Source organism: Anolis carolinensis, chromosome 3, assembly GCF_035594765.1.
Source record: "Anolis carolinensis isolate JA03-04 chromosome 3, rAnoCar3.1.pri, whole genome shotgun sequence".
NCBI lineage: Eukaryota > Metazoa > Chordata > Lepidosauria > Squamata > Dactyloidae > Anolis > Anolis carolinensis.
This window is the reverse complement of record NC_085843.1, coordinates 43025181-43038615: the sequence shown is the minus strand read 5'-3', so window position 1 is coordinate 43038615 and position 13435 is coordinate 43025181. Positions and strand designations below refer to the sequence as shown.

Genomic DNA, 13435 nt, shown 5'->3' with positions numbered 1-13435 from the left:
ACAGCTACCGCTGTGAATGTTTAGCTGGAAATCTTGCACGGAACAAGGGGCTGGACTTGATGGCCCTTGGTGCTCCTTCCAAGTCCATGATGTTATTAATATTTTGATTTTCTAAAATTATGGTTTCATGATAAAAGGGAGGTGTATTTTACCCTTCTCTCCCTGGCCTTTGCTAGGATGAAAATAGTTCTAGCTTACTAAGTCAATTACTATTAACTAAAGTACAGCTATTGAAATGCATGTATAGGCATGAGTAGGTCCATAAAATATCTTCAAGATATATGTCAGTACTGTACACTACTTTTAAAAGTTCAAGGATGAGGAGTGATTTAAAACATTTTGCTAAGTAAGATGCTTGCGTGCAGGAGAGGCAAGCATAAAGAGCTATTTCACCATCCCGCCGAAGGCTTTTCTGCCTGTCTCTGGTCACAGTTCAGAAGTTCATTCTGAAGTTTAAACTGATATCTGGTGTCCATCTGCCCTATAAGCTGGTATGAATTAGAAAAGCTCCAAGATATGCAAATGCTGCAATAGCTGCTGGATATTTTGAAGAGCAATATTAGCCGGATAAACCCATCTGGTTTTAGAATGGCTGATTTTGGCCAGAGATCCTTGGAACACTTGCATCCTCTGTTCATCAATCTTATATAAAGATTCAAACAAGACTATTACTGATTACAGAATAATTTATGAAGTAGATTGGTTGTTTTCTTAGATATCCTTTTCTCCAACATGGACTGATTCATAAGCTGAAATCATTTCATGGTAATATAGGTTGAGTATTCTTATCCAAACTGTTTGGAACCACGAAGTGTTTTCGATGTTGAGATATTTGCATATACATAATGAGGTATCTTGAAGATGGGACACAAGTTTAAACACAACATTTATCTATGTTTCATATAAACCTTATCCACATGAAGGTCATTTTATACATATTTTAAATAATTTTGTGAATGCAACAAATTTTGTGTACATTGGACCATCAGAAAGCAAAGGGGTCATTATTTCAGCAATCCAACTTTGGAATATTACAGATTTCTGGATAAAGTGTACCCAACCAGTGTAAAGTTGAACCGATTATACTTCTTTATAGCACTTTGAGGCCATTTCTTTTCCAGCAGATTTGCATTAAAGAGTACAGACATGGTTATGTGCTCAGGCCTTTAATGAATAAATGACAAAGACGACATGGACCAATTTATGGCTAAAGCAAGAGGTTTTCTTGGACGAATGGATCTAACCATACGTTTTAAATTTTTATATTGTATTTAATAGTTTTAAATTGATTTTATGTACTGTTGTGATTTTTTTTAACTATGTGTAGGTATTGAATTGTTGACACTTGTTGTAAGCCGCCCTGAGTCCCCTTGGGTGAGAAGAGCGGGATATAAATGTTGAAAATAAATAAATACAGACAAAGCAAACGTAAAATCTATTTTCATGCTGTAATTGTGAAAAATTAAATTGTCAAATAGAAATCGCTTCATTAAAACATTAAGGAAATATTTCAGTGAAAAATATCAAGTGAAGCTGTGGTTTTGTACGATACTAGAGGGGAATAAATATCAGGCAGAAAGTTTTAGTATGAATTTTAACTGACCAACCATATTTAATCTTACTGCAATACATCTCAATGCATCTGATTCTGCAGGGTCAGGACTGCTTATGTGGATGAGAGACCACCAAGAAATAACATGATGCACCAGCTAGAAAAGTACCCTCACTAAAACCCTGGAACTGCTAGACAGACTTGACAGTATTGTACTAGATCAGTGGTTCTCAACCTGTGGGTCCCCAGGTGTTTTGGCCTACAACTCCCAGAAATCCCAGCCAGTTCACCAGCTGTTAGGATTTCTGGGAGTTGGCGGCCAAAACATCTGAGGACCCACAAGTTCAGAACCACTGTACTAGATGGACCAATGTCTGACTGCTATAAGACAACTTTCTATTGTTTGAGTCCTTCTGGTAGGTTCAGCTACAGCAGACCATTTGAATCAATTACTGAATGTTGAAGTAACACTTTTGTAAATCCCATCTCATCTGATCTACTCCAGTTAGAACACGTATTTATTTATTATATAGTGCAGTATTTTATGTCATCTTCTCGTCTACCAGGGCTCTTTAAATTGAAACATGCATTCTAATTAGCATTAAATATTATCTTCTTACTTAAAAACTGGCAAAAATGAAGTAAAGATATCTATATAAAGAGCGACTAAATGAAAATTAAGAGTCTGACCCATTTGACTCTTAATGGGAGTACTGGACTAAGGCATAACTCTATGAGTATGGTAGAGCCTCCTCTGAAAATTTTTAAACAGAGGCTGGATGATCATCTGTCAAGAGTGCTTTAACTATGTGTTTCTGCATAGTGGGGGGTTCGAATGGATGGCCCTTATGGTCTCTTCCAACTCTATGATTCTATTATATGAATATATCCGCAAAGTGACTGCTAACACCTTTTTAAATCACCTGTCTCACATATTAAGACTGAAAATCTAAGTATCCAATCTCCTCACGTCTGTTTTGGAGCAAATATATGATTGCCCAAATTCAGCCAGTACAGAATTAAGATGGTAGAGATGTTTCACAGAAATCTATGAACTTTCATTATGTTGCAATAATGTTCCCAATCATGTTTCTTGCCTTTCAGGCATTCCAAGGATAGTCCCTATTCCGTTCCTTCCCATCCTGGGTTTTGTTTTTAAGCCTCAACAAATATTCAGTATTCCATGTTTACTGACTATGCCCATGCTGGGCTGTCTGCAAATGTTACTACCCTTATATTTCATCTCCTAAATATTTGTTGAACCTTCCCACACTTGCAAATACCTCTTCTTTTTCCCCTTGGTGTTATCATTTTGGCAAGAATCCAGCAGCACTCAGCTCTTGGGCAATTTTATTATTAAATAGATAGTGGGACTGAAAAGCATAACAACATTATTTTAAAATAAAAACACTTTAGAAATTGCAAGGTATTACTGCAGACTACTTTTACTATTTGGGGCAGAACCACACATTTTTAGGTCTTTCATACTCTGATCCCCCAAAACCTTACTCCAAAACCCTCCTCAAGTACCTTTGAACTACACCTTACTGTTGCATCCAAAACCTTGTAAACCACTACAATGCCTTAAAATAAACTGTATGCTGCTGACATGATAAATTCACAGGCCTTTGAATGCATAAAATGCATCATCTTAATGCTCCATCCTACGGCGATACAAAACTGAAAAATGTGTCAAGCATTGTTTAATTGTACAGTCAACACAAGACAAAATATCATTATTGTATACTGTCACCACAATGTTGTTGTTAAGTGCCGTCAAGTCAGTTTTGACTTATGGCACCCTTCTGAACTCAATCAACAGTTCTAGAAACTCAAGGCCATTGTTTCCTTGATTAATTCTACAGCTTCTTATTTCATTGAGAAGTTAATTGGTTTGCTTCTAAATAAATGGATACAGGATTGTATCCTTAGTAATAACACAGAGGTATGATTAACCGCAACATACATGGTTTTATTCTGAATGCAAATTCTTATACTAAAATAGATAACCAAGGCAATACTTTATTAAATATTGCCTTAAAGAACACATAAAAAACAAAATAAAGTTTAAGATATCCAGTCTCATATATGAGTCCCACTATATTTTCACAGTTCTCTATATAACTGCAAAACAGTTATTAATGCAATCAGCAGGGAAATTATCATGCATTTTCAATGTTTGGTGCACTAACATCTTCATACTTTCTTTAAAGCCACATTTTTTCTCAAGTCTGCTTTGTTCTAGCAAGTCAAAATTTGATTGATAGCTGGCTAATCGTAATATATCAATAATGGTTTAATACCTACCATATTTAAATGTTGAGCCCTCAAACAATGACCCAAACAACTATTTGACTCCATTATACTGCCATTATCCAACTCCAGAAGTGCACCGAAAGACACGCATAATGCTATTAAATGCTCTTAACATAGCTTTCAATGCAATTCCATAGGGAAAACCAATAATAAAAAACCCCATGGTAATAGGTAAGACATGTCTTTGAAATTGTATTGCAAATCACATTTACATCCCATTATTCAGCTAGTGTATTTTATACGCTGTTATTCTCCTTAGACAGCTTGTTTACAACAATTTCAGAAACCAACAGGTTTCCAGTTCATTTATAGATGGCATCTCTAGAAGAAGTGATTACTAATAAAAAAAAAACTGAATATACATGACAGCTGTGCTAAGAGATGGAATGAATACACAAAATCTGTCCAGTAATCTATAGCAAACCTTTATCTGAAGAACAATGTAAAAATACAGTAAGGCCATCAAAGTCATTACAAAAACTGTCAGTGCTGCATTTTTTAAGGCTGAAATGAAAAAGGATATTGTTTCCCTTTTCAAATGTTGAATTCCATACACAACCAACCATTATCTTTCTTTACTGTGATATCAAAATCATATGCATATTCTCTTTGGACTTGTGTGTTGAGGGACTATGTGCTTCAAGTCACCTGTCAACCTATGCCAGCCTTATGAATTTCATAGGGTTTTTGTAGGCAGGAAAGACTTAAGTTGGCTTAGCTAGTTGCTTCATAAAATATAGCCTCCTGCACCTGGTATTTATTGATAGACTCCCATGAAATACTAATCAAATTTGACCCTGTTTAGCTTAGTCCCATCAAAATCAATGGCACCGACTGCCAAGTAAGCATGCATAGCATCCAAGTGCAAAAATTCCTTGCCAAAATCAGTCATGTTCTTCATCCAGACAACCTCAGAAACCTGCATGTATGCTTCTTCTTGCTTTAATGTGGGATTATGAGGCACATCTTTTCTCTTCTACCTTGCTAGAAACTCAGCTATGAGTATTTTATTTAGCAGGCGGTTATGTTATATTTTCTTGTTTATTTTCATATTGGTTTTTTTAAAAAATCAGAGTTGGACTTACTTGTATAAACACAGTTATAAAAATACACTAGGGAATCTTTAAATACCCCTTTTTCAGAAAGGCAAACTGGTAATGCTAAAAGATAAGCAACATGCCCAAGAATTTGAATATATTACTGAGATAGTATCTCTGTTCCACAGTACAGCTGTAATATATGTAGACAGGACATTGCAACTGCAGATCTAGGAGACTGGAAATATGAAAAATAACTTTTAAATGATTTAATTTGGATGCACAACCAATCCGGTAATTTATGGCATATACCACTACTACTCAGAGTAGTGGTCATCCATGAAAACCAGCTGTTGGCCCCTGTGGAGTTACAAGGACAGAAAGAAACAGAATTGCAGACAATGGACGCAGATATGGTAATAATCCCTGGCACACTGGATGAGAGAGGGGAAAGTGCCTGTCCCCCTATGAGATGATGATGATGATGATAAAAACTTTATTTATATTCCACCCAATCTCCCCAAGGGAACTCAGGGCGGATTCTAACAAACATAAAGGCAAACATTCAATGCCTTGACAAGACCATAAATTCAAATACAAATACAAATACAGTAACAACCCAACCAAGTCCCAAAATGAGCCAACATCTAGAGTCAAATTAAAATTTACAACCTCAAATTAAATAGTAACATAGCCTATCAAGAAGTATTAACATAAACCATCCCATTAATGTGTAATGAGATTAAAAAGTTATAAAATCAAACTGATACAGCAGCATCAAAATACAAGAACAAGCTTTTGTGAGCTCCAACTCAGATATTCCTTTAAGAATATAGGAAACTTTAGCTTCAATTTCAAAAATTAACCATAGATTATCATACTAAACAAAACATAAACTGTAGTTAATCTTAATTATGGTTTCCCCAACAAGGGTAAGAAACCTCTGCTGGTAATAATCAATAATCATGCATTTGATAAATTAAATGTTGGATCTATACTACTGTGGTATTCTGGGGTAATTGTCTTACAGTATTGCCAAGAATAAAACTTTTACATGGCCATACACAACTGCATTTTCCATGTACACACGCTCGCGCGCACACACACGCACACACACACACACTATATATATATACACACACACACACACACACACACACACATACACATTCCATTGCAACTATGCAAAAATGTTCTGTATACCCCAGCTTTAGGCATCACATAGTGATTTTCCTAAGGAAAAAAAATAGTTGTCATGTTTCAAATCTAAATGATTATCTTAATTGTGATGAAATAATATATCTTTTGAAAGCCAGCATGGTGTAGTGCAGTGTTTCTCTGTGCTCTTCCAGATATTTTGGACTTGACCCACAATTCCTAACAGCTGGTAAACTGGCTGGGATCTCTGGGAGCTGAAGTCCAAAACACCTGGAGGAGGACAGTTTGAAAAACACTGGTTTAGTGGTTTGAGCATTGGAACTATGAGTTTCAATTATTGTGGCTTTGAATCCTGACTCAGCCATAGAAACCCTCTGGGTGACCCTAGGAAGGCCACATTCTCAGACTCAGAAGAAGGCAAAGGCAACCCGCTCTGAACAAATCTTGCCAGGAAAACTCCATGATAGATTTGTCTTAGGAGCCTTTAAGTTAGAAATTATTTGAAAGCACATAACAACAGCTTATCTTTCTCCCATGTAAAAAAATTATTTCACTGAAGCGGAGGACCTGCTACTGCAAAATGTACTTATTTTTGTTTCCATATTATTTTCTGCATATATCTGAGATGCCCAACTCATACATCCTTGATGAAAGAATTGACAGGATGCATGGACAGGTATATGCATCCAAAGGAAGATGTTGCCCACTGCTTTCAATGGGATGCGCATTTCAATGGTCATCCCTATTTTCAGACCTCCAAGTAGTATGCATACATGTATGTTTCTATAGGAAGCAATGGAGAAATTATCCCCAATGGAAGAAAGTCAGAATTAAATAAATGAGGGTTATTTAATGTACCACTGGAACAATAATATTTGAGTCAGCCCCACAATGAAACAGAGGGATCCTGTTTATAAAAGCTTCCTGAGATACCAGGACAAATCTTTCTATACTGCCACAGCAAACATGAATTATTCTTCCTCTATCAATCCAAAACAATCACCCTGAACATACATATCACGCAAGAAGGCTCACACCTTGAGTTGATGATATAGAATAGCAAAGTGGTAAACTATATATTGATTAAAACACTTCTCGTTTAGAAATTATTTTTGCTCTATAAGCTCTCCCTTTTCCCCTACTTTTACATGCTACTCCCTGCTATAAAATACAAAGAATGGATAAAAGGATTTGTTTTACTTTCATTTTAGAACTTAGACAAACAAGATCTGGTAAAACATGCTAATCGCTCCCTTCCACACAGCCATATAACCTGCTTTGAACTGGGCTATCTGTGTCCACACTGCCATATATTCCAGTTCAAAGCCAATAATGTGGGATTTTATTTGGCTGTGTGGGAGGGGCTTAAATCCAGGATTAGCCTCTATTTGTCTATATGACATTCTTTCATCCAAATTCCTTATTAATGCAGTTCATGTAAATATACAGCCAGTCCTCCATGTTTGCAGATTTAACTTTCATGGATTTAATGGTTATGTTCTTTGGGTCCTCTATTTTTGTGATTGAGGATTTAAAGATTTAGGGCCATTCCACACAGCCATATAACCCCAAATACCAAGGCAGAAATTCCCACATTACCTGCTTTGAACTGGGATATATGGCAGTATGGACTCAAATAACCCAGTTCAAAGCAGATATTGTGGGTTATTCTGCCTTGATATTGTGGGTTATATGGTTGTGTGGAAGGGTCCTCAGGTAATACTTCTGTAGGCATATGCATTCCCTATGAAGTTGCCCATTGTCAGGTGTTCTCTCAGGTTTTCCAAAAAAACATTTTAAATTCACAGTTTTCCCACTTTTACAGGAGTCCTATGTCTCTAACCCCATGACAATAGAGGAACTACTGTAATTTAAAATGTGTAATCTTCTTGCAAATGAATCTGGACTATGACAAAAACTGCTGGAAGTGAGCAGATTGCCATAAACATTGCCACGTATCTTTATTTTATTGCACCTTGTTGTAAACTTTAATTATGAACCATGTGGAATCATCAAAGAAGGATATAAGAGTTTGGAAAATCTGCATTACATACAGTACATACAGTTCCTAGAATGTCTGTAAAATCTAACACCTTTTCCATGTGTGAAAAGAAGAAAATGAGTAAACAAACTTGAGTCCTTACATTTTTAAAGTTATTGTGTAATATCTTAGGACTACTTGATTTATTAACCCAAAAATAATGCCTTGTGTCAACTATAGGGAAATTAACAATCAATTTATTTGGTTTTCAAACTACACATTTGTAAAGTTATGTTTTGTTCATGACTTTCCAGTTATAAAAAGAAAAGAAAACATTCATCTTTTCTCCAGTGCAAGCCAGATCTCCATAGGTTCTAAAATTGTTATGTATTTTAAATGTATTACAATGTATATGTATTATATTGTATTTTAAATTAGAAATCCAGCAATCTACAACTCCTATGAAGCCACTTCCAGTGCACCATATAGCATTTTTGTAACAGGCTGCCAGCTTTCATTTTCTGGTTTTTTTCTAATTGAAATCTCACAAATAACAACAGAAATGGAGCCAAAACAACTGAAGATAATACTGAACACAGGTTTTCCCGGGTTCCCTTCTGCAAAACCATTTCCTCCAGTCAATCTGCATTCCCTTTATATTAAAAACTCTCAAAAACGCAGCACTAAACATCAAAACCAATCTTAAATCATGACTTGACACTGGTTACCCTTCATTACATTATCTCAACATTTAAGCTGAAGAAAAGTGGGAGTTATTTCAAGCATCACTCCTTAAAATTCCTCAGGAAGGAGCCAGCCTCATTAACTCTGAAATATCTGAAGGAGCATACTTTCATCCAACAAATGGCTAGGAATTCAGGTCAGGGTGTAGCTTCTAAAAAGAGAAAGTTTGGGTCTAGATGGAGAAAAGCTTTGAACATCGTACAAAATCTGGCTACTGGTATTTTAAAAACTCTAAAATCAGGACAGTAAATAAAGAACAACACTCAGAAAAAAGGAGAATTCCAGACAGAAGACAATCAGGGTCAGCTAACAACTCCTAACAAAGGATTCCCCCAGACATAAGCAGCCAGTCCTTGAACCTGCAAGGCCATTCAATGCTCATCAATGTGGCCAGTTGCTACATTAACACTTGCCTCAACAAGAGTTCTTTCTCCCACCCAGGATTTTCCACAGATATATAAACCCCTCTTGCCTAGTTTTCAACGGGCCTCACAACCTCTGAAGATGCCTGCCATAGAAGAAGGAGAAACATTAAGAGAGAATGCTTCTGGAACATGGCCTCACAGCCTGGAAAACTTACAGCAACCCATTTGAACATAGTATATTATTCCCTTCCATTGTTTGCAAGGCCTGGGCTGGATCTGCACTGCCATATAATCCATATTATCAAAGCAGATAATCCACATTATCTGCTTTGAACTGGATTATCTGAGTCCATACTGCCATAAAATCCAATTCAAAGCAAATAATCTGGATTTTATATGGCAGTGTGTATCCAGCCCTGATCTATATGCCTGAGGTTACCCATGGGTAATATTTTGAAAAGTACAATATGCGAAGCACAACACTTGAAAGTTGTGTCTAAAGAGCCTAGAAATCAATTCAGCCATTGCCATATTTCTCCATGAAAGTCACTTCTGTGTAGGAACCAACACATTTTGTGCACATGGGTTGCACATGAGTTATTCACCACGCATACATGAGGTTGGGAAGCTGTGTCCCATTGCCAATGAAATGTGTGGCCTATTGCCAATTAAATCAACATCTTGAAACATTATGATCTTTATGGAAGGAACCTATGCCTTTGAGACAGTTCAGAGAAAGATGGGAGAAACTCTTGTCACAAATTTTACAAGTTGTTGATTTTGCGCACATTTGGAGGGACCTCCTTTTCTGTTCCCTGGAAAAAGATTCCCCCCCCCCCCTTTTCCCTACCAGTGTGGGCTCCTTTCCAGAGAGGCACTTGTTTCCTTTGCAGGTTCACCTTAAGACTCAGGAAATGGGATTATTAACTTTTCCTTTTAGGATGAGGTTTGAAAGGAGAGGTCCCGATGCCCGATACAAGTTGAGCATCCCTTGTCTGGAAATCCAAAATGTCCCCAAATTGTTCAAGTGGTTGGCTGAGAGAGTGGCACATTTGGTTCCTGATGCTTAAATGTACATAAACTTTGTTTAATGCACAAAATTATTTGTAAATATGGTGCATAAAATGACCTTTGAGATATGTGTACAATAAGGTGTATAAACACATAAATGTGGCCATTTAGATTTGGGTCATCATTTCCATGACAATTCACGATGTATATGCAACTACAGTAGAGTCTCACTTATCCAACATAAACCAGCCGGCAGAACGCTGGATAAGCGAATATGTTGGATAATAAGGAGGCATTAAGGAAAAGCCTATTGAACATCAAATTAGTTTATGATTTTACAAATTAAGCACCAAAACATCATGTTATACAACAAATTTGACAGAAAAAGTAGTTCAATGCGCAGTAATACTATGTAGTAATTACTGTATTTATGAATTTAGCACCAAAATATCATGATATATTGAAAACATTGACTACAAAAATGCGTTGTATAATCCAGAATGTTGGATAAGCGAGTGTTGGATAAGTGAGACTCTACTGTATTTCCTAAATCCAAAGTACTTCAGGCTAGGTGTAATAAGGTATATATGAAATGTAACTGAATTTCCTTCTTAGACTTAGGGCCCTTCCACACATCCCAGAATATCAAGGCAAAAAATCCCACAATATCTGCTTTGAACTGGGTTAACTGAGTCCACACTGCCATATATTCCAGTTCAAAGCAGAAAATGTGGGATTTTATTCAGCTGTGTGAAAGGGGCCTAAGATATCTCATGAAGCATATGTAAATACTTCCCAAATCCAAAGCACTTCAAGCTATGTATATGAGGTGTATATGAAAAATAAATTAATTTCATGCTAAGACTTGAGGTAAAATAAAGATGACTTCTTCTAATAACCCAGGCAACATCAGGTACCCAAGCTAGTAGGACATAATGATGTGGTGTCCAAGATATCTCATGAAATATAGCATGAGCCAAAATTCACAAGGGGGTCCTCTATGACACTGTATCAGGTATGAGCAAACTCTGGCCCTCCAGGTGTTTTGGACTTCATAGCCTATTATGGGGGTAGCAACTGCCGACAGGGAGCTCTGGTGTGGACTGGTTCATGAGATCACGAAGAGTCGGAAATGACTGAACGAATAAAGAAGATGAAGCTATTAGGAATTGTGGGAGTTGAAGTCCAAAACACCTGGAGGTATACTGATACAGTATATATAATACTAGATATCATTTACATGATATACATTATATCCCAAACCCAAAGGACTTCAGACTGCATATATAAGGTGTAGATGCAAAATGAATGGATTTCCTGGATCTGAATCAAAATCTCATCTCATATATATATATATATATATATATATATATATATATTCTATACACATACACAAAATAAAAGTGAAAAATGTGTATGTGTGTATGTCATGGAGGTGTCCCCATACACAGACAGCCTCCCACCTTCACAAACAGCTATAGCAGGTTATACTGCGCAGGAGAAACCCATAGCCTTCCCTCTACTGTCATGCAGGTTATAGTGAGCACCATGAACATGCAGCCCAAACCCTGCCAATGTCCTCCACAAACACCATCCTACCCCCCACCCAAGTGAAGGCTTTCATGTGGGGAAATTTCATCCTAGATGTTCTGTTTTTCTCCAGAATTCACATCCTATGATTCCTTGATTTGCATGACTCCGCCCACAGCCTCTCTCTTAACCCTTTCACACCCTTTCTTATGGAACAAAGTTAACAGAGGAATTGATCAGCAATTGAACAAGAGGTATGGGGAGAATTCACCATGATTTACAGGAGTCGTACTTGACCTACATCCAGAGAGCACTGTTAACCCAACCAATGATGGCCCTGGACCACACTTGCCATGGATGATGGGACTTGCAATACCTTCACTGATACTGTGATCCCCAGACAATGGAGTGGAATCTTGATTTTGGAAGTTGTAGTTCACCTGTATCCAGCAATATTGTGACCCCCACAGACAATGGACCGGGACCAAACTTGGCACAGAGAAGCCCCATGACCAACTGAACATACTGCTGGGATTTGTGGGAATGGATCTTGATTTTGGGAGTTGTAGTTCACCTGCATCCAGAAAGCACTGCCCATGGCAGATCTGAACCAAACTTGGCACACAGACACAACTTTGTCAACTGTGAATACTGGCATGGTTTGGGGGTTATTTCCCTGGGAATCTGGGAGTTGTGGTTCACCCTTATCCAGACAGCAGTGAACCCAGCCAACGAGGGATCTGGACCAAACTTCAGTGATATCACCTAACATCCCAAAAACAAGCAATGCCTTCTTCTAATAACCCGGGCACCGCCGAGTCCGCAAGTTAGTGTGTGTGTATGTATGTATATGCGACTTCCCCCAAAGCCCTTCCCTTTGGGAGAAGGAATCCCCACAATGTTTTGAGGGACCTACTGGGGGCAAGTCAATGCCTTGAAGACCAGGCTGACGTGTAAGAAGCAAGAGGGGGTTTATCCGGATCCCCACCCCCCGCTTTCCCCCCTCTCACCTTTCTGCGCGTGGGCGTCCCTCCGGAGCAGGAGGAGGAGCAGAAGGGCGCCCACGGCCGGCCGGGTCCCCGCGGGGATCGGGCGCTGCGGGCGGCTCACCATGCCCCGCGTGTCCGGCAGTCCGAAGGCATCGCGAGCCCCGAGGAACACGCTTCGGCCCCAAAGCGCGCCTCCCGCCGCCTCTGCCTCTCCCGCCGCCTCCCCTTCCTCTCCCTGCGCTCTTTCCCAGCCCACCCAAGCCCCCTCCCACTCCCCACCCCCCCGATGGGCGCAACCGCTTCCGGGTCCGGCCCCGGCCTCCCCTCCCCTTCCTCCCCCCTCCCAAATCCGGTCTTCTTCTTCGGGCGCGTCTGTGCCATCAGCGCCCTTTGGCACGGGGACCAAAGCGGGGCCAAACTGCAGCCATCCGACCAATCCTCATACCCTGTCACGGCAGCGTCGACGCCCAGGGAAACTTTGTAGAAATTGTGCACTTTGGCGCCCCTTTCTCACAGGCTCAGTGCCGTGGGATCCTGGGGTCTGCACTTTGGCAGAGAAGGCTAAAAAAAGCCATGGGAAAACTACAGGATCCCATCGCGTTGAGCCATGGCAGTCCCAAGCGGCGTCCAGTGGAGACAGATGGTGAAAGTGGGGCGTTTGGAAACCAGAGTCCCTCGTGGCGCTTCACGCGGGACTTTTTGTTTTTTTCAAGCAGAACTCCCCCCCCCCCCCCCTTGAGTCAAAGAGGCAT

The 13435-nt window shown here is 39.0% G+C and overlaps 1 protein-coding gene across 1 annotated transcript in view; it reads right to left on the bottom strand.

The window, feature by feature from the left end:
- Positions 1 to 13115, bottom strand: part of dcbld2 (discoidin, CUB and LCCL domain containing 2) — a 53276-nt gene extending 40161 nt beyond the window's left edge. Inside the window, exon 1 of the mRNA XM_008107831.3 lies at positions 12705 to 13115. Within this exon, the coding sequence (XP_008106038.2) occupies positions 12705 to 12807 (103 nt within the window). The 5' untranslated portion in view covers positions 12808 to 13115. The remainder of the gene's footprint in view (positions 1 to 12704) is intronic.
- Positions 13116 to 13435: the final 320 nt, after the last annotated feature.